The 10,443-nt window shown below is 39.1% G+C and overlaps 1 protein-coding gene and 1 pseudogene across 1 annotated transcript; both read right to left on the reverse strand.

Moving 5' to 3' along the window:
- Positions 1-2,241: 2,241 nt before the first annotated feature.
- Positions 2,242-5,939, reverse strand: LOC102214219 (extracellular calcium-sensing receptor-like). The gene is made up of 8 exons (XM_005753555.2): positions 5,791-5,939; positions 5,122-5,416; positions 4,741-5,030; positions 4,268-4,563; positions 3,849-4,054; positions 3,484-3,705; positions 3,271-3,394; positions 2,242-3,146 (listed from the first exon to the last, which is right to left on the reverse strand). Exons 1-8 carry the CDS (start codon positions 5,895-5,897, stop codon positions 2,242-2,244), a joined length of 2,445 nt encoding a protein of 814 aa, XP_005753612.1. The 5' UTR covers positions 5,898-5,939.
- Positions 5,940-9,003: 3,064 nt separating this feature from the next.
- Positions 9,004-10,443, reverse strand: part of LOC102214489 (extracellular calcium-sensing receptor-like) — an 8,005-nt pseudogene continuing 6,565 nt past the window's right edge.

Consider the following 10,443-nt stretch of genomic DNA (forward strand, 5'->3'; position numbering starts at 1 on the left):
AACCGAACCGTGAATTTTGTGTTTTGTTGCACCCCTACTAAAAACCAGAAACGAGGCAAAAAATTTGGGTGTAGTGATGGATGCAGACCTAAACTAAGAAAAACACATTAAGACAATAACAAAATGAGATTACTATCACCTCAAGAATATTTCAAGGATAAAAGATGTGATGTCTCAACAAGACCTGGAAAAACTAGTCCATGCATCTTTAGTAGGCTTGATTACTGTAACAGCATCTTTACAGGTCTACCTAAAAAAAATCAGTCAGACAACTACAGTTCATTCAGAACTCTGCTGCTCAAGTCCTCACTAAGACCAAAAAAGTGGACCACATCAGTCCAGCTCTGAGGTCTTTACACTGGCTGCCTGTCCGTCAGAGGATACACTTTAAAGTTCTGATGCTGGTCTATAAAGCTCTGAATGGTTTAGGACCAAAATACATCAGTGACCTCCTGACCCAGTATGAACCTTCATACTGAACCCTCATATGAACCCTCAGGTCATCTGGATCTGTTTTTTTATGAGTTCCCAGAGTCAGAACACACTGGCAAGCGAAAGCAAGGCCGACCAAAGACCACATGGCGTCGAACATTTATGGACGATCTGAGAACTGTCGACATTGCCTGGGACGAAGCTGAAGCAATCGCTGCTGACCGACATCGATGGAGATCACTAGCCGCCCGATGCGCCGCTCGGCGTAGGAGGAACTAAGTCTAAGTAAGTAAGAGTCAGAACCAGACACGGAGAAGCTGCATTCAGCTTTTATGCTCCATATATCTGGAACAAACTCCCAGAAAGCCTCAGATCAGCTGAAACACTCAGTTTATGCTCATTGGTTTCAGTTTCACTTCCTTCACATCTCGCTATATGTGATTATTTCCTGCTGTGCGCTCCTGTTTCTCATTCCCTTCTCCCTGGTGTATTTAAGCCCTGTGTTTTCCTCTGTCCATTGTTGCATTGTACCATCTCAGTACTGTGTGTTTCCTCTGTGCTCCTGGTTCCTATATTTTATTCATCAGGTCCAAGTTTCTAGCTTCTTTGTTTCTAGTTTTCTGGTTTCCTGAGTTCCTAGTTTCCTAGCTTCTAGTTGTTATGTTTTGTTTCTTGTAACTAGTATTCAAGTTTTCACAGCACAATAAAAGCTGCCTCTTTTAGTTTATTTCCCTCTGTTTCTCTTGTCCTGCATTTGGGTCCTACATCCTGCATATCAGTATGTTTCACATGAGCACTCTGTTTTTATACCTTTCTTAGCACAACTAATGCCACACATTATCCAAAATTCATTAAAAAAATTTTTTACAATGTCCTTCTTCCGTAATAATTACATTTAGAAATGTTTGTTATTTTGTGTTATTTGTAATACCTTTTATTCGTTTATTCTAGTGTGTTTGCGATTTGTAATGATATGATGTAAATGATGTATAAAGCTAAGAACAACTACAAATAAACCTTAAATACTTGTTTTGTCAAATCTTAAAAAAACATTTGAAAAATTAAAATTGGAAAAAAAGGAAGTGAAAAACATTTTTTCTTTCATTATTTCACCCAAATATAGATTCAGTGCTAATATTTCTGATATTCCTGCGGTTCATCAATCACTGAAAATATATTTTTGTGACTTCCGAGAATTCGAAACTGTGAATGTTGTGTGAATTCAGTTGATAGCATTATAATTCAATATTTACACACCTTTTCTATTGCCATACCCCCTAACCAAGCAAATTGGAATGCTGGAATTATGGAGGATAGGTAAAAAAATTTATTCTGTTTTTCAAAATGCTTCTGAACAGTTTTCTGGTGGGATGGTTTCATTGTTCTGCAATGAGAAATCACTGCCGTGTGCTTACCTATGTAACATTCATGTGTCTGGCACATTTCAGGGTAACATTCAGATGAATGCATGACTCCTAATATCATTTGGAATTTGTACTAGACATATGCACACACAGGATATTAAATTTACATTTGGAACTTTTTAATTACCATTGGTTGTATTGAACAACTCAAAAACAGGACTCAGAATAAGATATTGTTATAATGAAATGTGAATTTTATTTTTGTGCCTTGAAAAAAATAAATCTCACACAAATACATTGAAAGATACTAAATAATTCGAAAATTATTACTAAAAAAGCACATATTAAGTGTTTGATTTGAGCTGAAACTGAAATTCAAGAGCTTGTGTTGAAGAAGTATGTTTTGAAATTCTTATCGCCATATTAAGTATGAAACCTCTAAATCCTATGATACATTTTTATTCATGACATATTTTTTGGTGTTCTTCTCGGGCTTAAACAGTATGATGAAACACTTTGGAGCAAATATACACATTATTAGTCCAAAGCTGGAGGCCAAAATGGCAAAAATCTCCACAACTACAGTGAATTTCCCAGGAGAGCTGACATATGCTGGGATAAAGGTGATCCACACTGCACAGAATATCAACATGCTGAAGGTGATAAACTTGGCTTCATTAAAATTATCAGGTAATTTGCGGGCTAAGACAGCTAAAACAAAACAAAAAGCAGCAAGTAGGCCTATGTAACTGAGCACAGCCCAGAAGCCAACAGCAGAGCCTAATGCACATTCCAGTATGATTTTCTCCTTGTATGCGGTTAGATTTTTAATTGGGAATGGAGGGCTAAGTACCAACCAAATAGTACATATTAAAACTTGAATGAAGGTGAAAGACACAACAGTTATTCTTTGCTGTGGAGGACCAAACCATTTCATCACATTGCTACCTGGAAGTGTAGCTTTAAAAGCCATTAAAACCACTATAGTTTTCCCAAGTACACAGGAGATACAGAGTACAAAGGTGATGCCAAATGCAGTGTGACGCAGCATGCAGGACCACTCTGATGGTGCTCCAATGAAAGTTAATGAACATAAGAAACACAGAGTCAGTGAGATGAGCAGCAGGAAGCTCAGCTCAGAGTTGTTGGCTCGGACAATTGGAGTTTTCCTGTTATGAAAGAATACAGCCCCAGTCATAATGGCCAGACAAGCACCCAGAACTGAAAATGCAGCGAGGATGATTCCAAGGATGTCTTGAAAGGAAAGAAATTCTACAGGCTTAGGGATACAAGTGTCTCTCTTGGCATTAGGCCAGAATTCCTTGTGGCAGGGTATACAATCAGTTGAATCTGAATTAAAAAACGTAAATAAATAAAGAGAGATGGAAAGATGACTTCTACCAATAATTCCTTCGATGTCTCTCCTATGCACAGTAAAATAATTTTGAATATATGTTAAATCATTTTATTTTACCTGTTGTATTACTAGTCTCTCCTTCAGGACACAATATACAGTCATAGCAGCAGATGGGTTTTCCTTTCTGCAGCACTTTACGAGTTCCTGGAGGACAACTGGCACTGCACACTGACACTGGCACCTGTGAGAGATAAAGCCAAAACAAAAGACGGAAATATAAATGTGCAATCCTCCAAAGTGCAGTGTGGTTCTTGTCTTTTGATTCATTACTTGGGTGCCATCCTCCATCCAGGTTATGTTCCGGTTAATCTGGAAATCATGGCCCTCTGGCAGTGATGCATCATAAAGTCCTACTGTTACCAACTCTGTTTTTCCAGTTTCACTCTTCTGCCAGTTAACCAACTCGTAAATCGCCACAGGATCCCCATTAGCATTAAATGACACACCATAACCATTTCGGGAAAAATTTACTTTCTTCAGTTCTGCTAAAATCTTTAAGATAGAAAGCAAGAGAAAAGAAAGAAAAAAAATGGAAATATTTTAGAACTACTAGTATTTGATTTCATGAAGAATACCTTAGTGGTAAAAAAAAACAAACAAAAAGAAACTGGCATTATTATTTAATTTGAGCTGACCTGTTTGGACTCTAACTTGGTTAGTTTGTCACACTTAGCTATGCCATTGGTTCTCTGACACACTGTATTATGGATGGCATGTGCTATTGCATACATAGCCTTGTACACCATGTTAGTAATTCTGAGCTGAGATGTGTCAGTATACGGGATTTGAAGATTCTGTATGTCTTCAGTTCCATCACATATCTTCTTGTCAACAACAGGACCTAAACAATAGAGGACACAGGGAATGTTTCATCACTACAAGATTTAAAATTTCATTAACACATTTTCATTTCCATTTTTAAAATGGGACAAAATCACTACATTAACTGAGTGCCTAAACCTCACCCCAGAGATCAGAACATAAAGTTTCAATATTATTTAACCTTATACTTGAGCAAAACAAAAGTTTCTAAAGATCAAAAGGATTTTCTCACTTTTTTTCATTTTGCAGTTGAACGATTCCTCCCAGAACTCAGTAAGCATAGGGGATGCAGCTACTTGAGAGGGAGACAAATTAAGCAGGAAATCTCTGAAACCGGGGATTACAGACTTCTGAATCCCAAATCCAATGGCCCCAGCACAGAAACTGTACCTCATTAATTCTGTGTTCGTTACCCATGCCTCACTGCCTATCCACTGGCGAGGTAGAAAAGGCTCATGTGAAAGCTCCTCCAACAGGACCCTCATGTCCCCTGGAGCTGCAAATGCCACAATAACCACTGCTGTAGACCTTAAGAAAGAATGCAATACATGTAGAAATGTCTTCTTTTTTACAAGAATTAATCTAATTGTTTCAGTTTGCTATATGACAGTAGTAAATAAATACATAAAACAAGAAGCAGAACTAATGGATGGATGGATTTCTTTAAGCAAATCTCAATCTAAGCAAAATCTGTCATATAGAGACCTGCGGATAACACTTGCTACTTCTTGGATCCTGCTATGTGGGTGAGTCCGATAGAAAGATACAGAATATTCCACACAGATTCCCTCTTTTTGTGCTGCTTCTAGAAAAGATGCCATGCCACTATTTCCATAATCTGAATCCGAACGAACAGCACCTATCCAAGTCCAGCCAAAGTGCTTTACCAGCTTGGCTAGCGCTTCAGCTTGGAAATGATCACTGGGGATTGTTCTGAAAAAATTCGGGTACTGCTGCTTGTCAGACAAACATGCGCAAGTGGCATAATGGCTCACCTAAAGCAAAAAAGGAAACAAAACTATTTTAAGGACAGCACAATAAAAACTCATTTGCATGCTTATTAGAAATACAAAGATTGCCATTTACTTGAGGAATATTAAAAGACCCAAGGATGCGTGACATGCTGATGGATGGTGTAGACCCAGACTCACCAACAATAGTCATCACCATACCAGATTGTAAGCAGTTACCACCTGTGTAAAACACAGTGTCCAAGCTATTTAGCAACTGAAATGCCACATGCACTGCCACGGGCACTGATGAACATGAGTCAAAGATCTGATACCCGAGCCTTATCCCGGGCAGAAGCTCTGTGCTGTTGTTAATCTCTTCAATGGCAAAAACCATTGCTCGTGAGAAGCGCAGCTCACGGGTATCAATGCTGTAAAAAGAACATCAACTCACTGTTAGAATCTACACAACATAGATTTAGGATAGTTTAGCTTTAACATAAAAAAGACAGTAGGGAACTATTAACTGCAATTCATTTGAGGATAAAATATAAGGCTTAAATTCATCACACGAGAGCAGTAACTGAATTCAAAGCAAGGCAACAAGGCATTCATAAAAGAGTTAACACAGTATAATTTTTGTTTTGAAGAAAATAAAGTGTCAGTATCTGTATTTTTAAAACTGTGGATTTAGCATACATTGCAAAATGATATATATATATTTTTTTACCTAGCACTACACAAAAGGACCACAACACTATTGAACATCATACAGGTTTGTCATTCAGTTCTTCCACTTACTGACCTCCCACTGCATCTTACTGGCTCAGGCATGGTAGTGTAGTTATGGTTTACTGTTTGCATGAAGTAGTGAATAGAGAAAACACCACCAATAACATAGTCCCCATCCATTGAGAATGCAGGGATACGAGTGCTACCCTGCAGCTTACATTTCACAGAAGAAGCAACAGATCTATCCTGAGCCTCTGTAGGCATTTGATCCAGACCATCTAGATATAGATCTAAGGCAAGAGCTGATTTCAGCTCAACTAAATACAGATATAATTTCAGACAAATAAATACAGCTGACAGCTCCATCCCGCCTGATGTCAGGCATCTGTTATGGGTGTGTTTTCACTCATTTATATAGTTATTCAAAGGCTATGCTACGTGTTCATCATGACATGGTGTTACAGTGGTCTTTGAGAAAGTCATAATATTCTATGATCTCTATTTTACAACATCTAAGGTGTTGAAAATATCATGTAAACTTAAGGTATTGTAGAAACAAATATGAAATTACTATGTGAGAACAAGTAATGTCAATGTAATTACCAAAAGTAATAATAATAATAGACAACCAATGGATTTGATTATTGTGCTTACATTACTAGCTATTACTATTACTGTTAGATTATAATTATGTGATATTATTTTTATATTAAGTATTTATATTAAGTTTTTTTTATCTTAAAGTATAACCTTAACTATTTTAAATAAACCTCAAATATATTAAATGAATCTCAAATATAGAAAAGAAACTCTGAATGTATTGAATGAAACTTGACTATATAGAATGAAAGTCTGAATACATTATTTATTAACCTTTATTTAACGAGGAAAATCCCATTGAGATTAAAAACCTCTTTTTCAAGGGAGACCTGGCCAAGATAGGCAGCAGCAGGTGTCTCACAGTTACAGAAATTAATACATTAATAAAAATATGAATATATTGAACAAACTTGAATATATCAGTTTCAGTTCAGTTTCAGTTTTATTTGCAAGTCATATGTTAGTTAGACGAGCAGAAGACTCAGATGTCACTGAGCAGTATAATACAGAAAGAAATATTACATATGTACAGTGGGGCAAAAAAGTATTTAGTCAGCCACCGATTGTGCAAGTTCCCCCACTAAAATGATGACAGAGGTCAGTAATTTGCACCAGAGGTACACTTCAACTGTGAGAGACAGAATGTGAAAAAAACCATGAATTCACATGGTAGGATTTGTAAAGAATTTATTGGTAAATCAGGGTGGAAAATAAGTATTTGGTCACCTCAAACAAGGAAAATCTCTGGCTCTCACAGACCTGTAACATCTTCTGTAAGAATGTCATGTGGTCAGATGAAACCAAAGTAGAACTTTTTGGTATAAACTCAACTCGTCGTGTTTGGAGGAAGAAGAATACTGAGTTGCATCCCAAGAACACCATACCTACTGTGAAGCATGGGGGTGGAAACATCATGTTATGGGGCTGTTTTTCTGCCAAGGGGACAGGACGACTGATCCGTGTTAAGGACAGAATGAATGGGGCCATGTATCGTGAGATTTTGAGCCAAAACCTCCTTCCATCAGTGAGAACTTTGAAGATGAAACGAGGCTGGGTCTTCCAACATGACAATGATCCAAAACACACCGCCCGGGCAACAAAGGAGTGGCTCCGTAAGAAGCATTTGAAAGTCCTGGAGTGGCCTAGCCAGTCTCCAGACCTCAACCCCATAGAAAATCTGTGGCGGGAGTTGAAAGTCCGTGTTGCTCGGCGACAGCCCCAAAACATCACTGCTCTCGAGAAGATCTGCATGGAGGAATGGGCCAAAATACCAGCTACTGTGTGTGCAAACCTGGTAAAGACCTATAGTAAACGTTTGACCTCTGTTATTGCCAACAAAGGTTATGTTACAAAGTATTGAGTTGTATTTTTGTTATTGACCAAATACTTATTTTCCACCTTGATTTACGAATAAATTCTTTACAAATCCTACCATGTGGTTCATGGATATTTTTTTTTCACATTCTGTCTCTCACAGTTGCAGTGTACCTCTGGTGCAAATTACTGACCTCTGTCATCATTTTAGGTGGGGGAATTTGCACAATCGGTGGCTGACTAAATACTTTTTTGCCCCACTGTATATACATATGGTAGTTAGTACACTGTTGCACAGAGTAAGAGTTTTTATTTTTATTTAAAAACTAATAAAAATGGAGTGACCAATGCAAAGTGCAGTATGAACTTGTGAAATTGTAGCACAGCTTCTGTGTGCATCCTGTGAAGTGTGATGTGTGTGTGTTTAAGTGTTGTAATTGAGGTTTCGAATGGCTTGATGGTAAAAGCTGTTGTTGGGTCTTGTAGTCCGAGCAGACAGACTCCTGTAACGTCTGCCAGACGGTAACAAGGAGAACAGCTGATGTGCTGGGTGGCTGTGGTCCTTGATGTTGCTGTGTGCTTTACCGAGGCACTGTTGAAGATAAATGTCCTGAATGGCAGGAAAGCCTCATGCCAGTTATGTGCTCTGCAGCTTTCACCACCCTCTGTAGTAATTTATGGCTGCTGGCAGAGCAGCTTCCATACCAAACTGTAATGCAGCTCGTTAGCAAGCTCTCGATCGCACACCTGTAGAAATTTGAAGTGATGTTGGCATTCAGGCCAAACTGCCTCCTCAGAAAGTAGAATCGCTGGCAAGCTTTCCTGATTGCAGTGTCTGTGTGAAGGGTCCAGGAGAGATCCTCGGTGATGTTGACTCCAAGAAATTTGAAGTTGCTTATCCTTTCGACCATGACACCGTTGATGTGGATGGGCTCGTGTTCCCCGACTGATCATTTCTGGTAGTCCACTATCATTTCTCTTGTTTTGCTGACTTCGAGAGACAGGTCATTGTCTGTGATGAGGCCTATGATGGTTGTGTCATCTGCACACTTAATAATGGTGTTGGACTTATGTTTAGCAACACAGTCATGCGTGAACAAGGAATATAGGAGGGGGCTAAGCACACATCCATATGCCATTCCTGTGTTTAGGATGAGTGATGAGGTGGTGTGCTTACCAACTCTCAAAACCTGGGGCCTGTTTGTGTGGAAGTTCAGAATCCATCTGCAGACTGGTGTTCCCAGCCCAAGGTCAATGAGCTTCAAGGCAAGTTTTGATGGGATGATGGCGTTAAATGCTGAACTGTAGTCGATGAAGAGCATTCTTGCATATGTATTCCCTTTTTCCAGGTGAGTGAGGGCAGTGTGCGTTGTCAGGGAGATGGCATCCTCAGTGGCTCTGTTTGTTCGATAGGCAGATCCCTGAAGAGGGTCCAGATGTCAGGGAGGGAGGAGCAGATGTGACCTATGACTAGCCACTCAAGGCACTTCGTGATGACGGATGTCAGTGCAATAGGACCGTGGTCATTCAGACAGGGGACCACTGACTGCCTCAGGGAGAGGTTGAAGATATTGGTGAACAGCTTGTTAGTGCACACTCTGAGAACCTGGTCTGGGATGTCGTCTGCTCCCAGAGCTTTGTGAGGATTGACCTTTTTGAAAGACCATCTCACATCTTCTGTTTTGAGTGTTAGAGTTACAGCCTCACTGTCTTCCTGAGGGTAGAGGATGTGTTCTTTGTTGCCTCATCAGCAAGAGACGGGGTGGGCTAAACACTGCCTGCTTTCCTTCTTGTAGTCAGTGATGCAGCGCAGTCCATTCCATAGTCACCTGGTGTCAAAGCTGTGGTAACTGGACTCCACTTTGTCCCTGTAGTCCTTTCTGGCCTTTTTTTATGGACTTTTGAAGGTCAGGGGATGCTGCTTTATATGCATCAGCATCCCCTGAGTTAAAGACAGAGGTCGGCACATTGAGCTTAACACGGATGTTTTTATTTACCCAGGGTTTCTAATTTGGATATTTGCAGACTTTGGTTTTGGTGATGATATCGTCCATGCATTTTTCAATATATCCAGTGACAGAGTCTGTGAGTTCACTGATGTTGCCATCAGCTGCCATCAACTTTCTTTATGTTGGCTCTGTTGAAGTCTCCCAGCACAATAAAAACAGCTTCAGAATTTTTGTTCTCAAGTCCAATAATGACGTCATACAGTTCATCCATAGCTGTAGCTTTATCAGCATTTGGAGGGATGTAAACAACTGAAAGGAGAACTGAACTGAACTCCCTCGGAAGGTAAAAAGCTCTAACTTTGATGGCCAGCAGCTTGAGGGTCTGGTTCAGCTTCTCTGTCTGGTTCGGCTCAAAACTGTGGTGCGTTTACCCCCCTTTGTTTTATAGAATGTACCTTGAATATATTGAATGAAACTGAAATATATGAAATTAACCACAAATATACTGAATGAAAGTCTTCATATATAGAATGAAAATGTTACAGAGGCTCTTGTATCAGCTTGTGTTTCAGATGTGTAATATTATAATGTGTAATATTATAGAATGTGACATTGCTACAAGAAGTAGGACTACGAATAAATGAGCAGGGGTGCAGCATTCCTAAATTAGCAAATTAGCAAATCTAAATATAGTTTTAGTTGAACATGAGAAAATATTTTTTGTGATGTTATGTTCTAAGTTGAAGGCATTGTATACGTTTTTGTTGATCAAATTCAAATTCAAATTCAAATTTTATTTGTCACGTACACAGTCATACACAGTACGATATGCAGTGAAATGCTTGGACAACTGCTCATGACCT

This window comes from Pundamilia nyererei, unplaced genomic scaffold (assembly GCF_000239375.1).
Source record: "Pundamilia nyererei isolate P.nyererei 1_Seehausen unplaced genomic scaffold, PunNye1.0 scaffold00437, whole genome shotgun sequence".
In the NCBI taxonomy this organism is placed as follows: domain Eukaryota; kingdom Metazoa; phylum Chordata; class Actinopteri; order Cichliformes; family Cichlidae; genus Pundamilia; species Pundamilia nyererei.

What these genes read in the sequence shown, in the direction of transcription:
- LOC102214219 (XM_005753555.2), bottom strand. Translation starts at nt 5,897, where the DNA reads ATGGATGGGGACTATGTTATTGGTGGTGTTTTCTCTATTCACTACTTC. An exon ending in GGTCTTTTAATATTCCTCAA is followed by an intron (nt 5,031 to 5,121) that starts GTAAATGGCAAT and finishes TTTTTGCTTTAG; the next exon opens with GTGAGCCATTATGCCACTTG. An exon ending in CCAAGTTAGAGTCCAAACAG is followed by an intron (nt 3,706 to 3,848) that starts GTCAGCTCAAAT and finishes TCTATCTTAAAG; the next exon opens with ATTTTAGCAGAACTGAAGAA.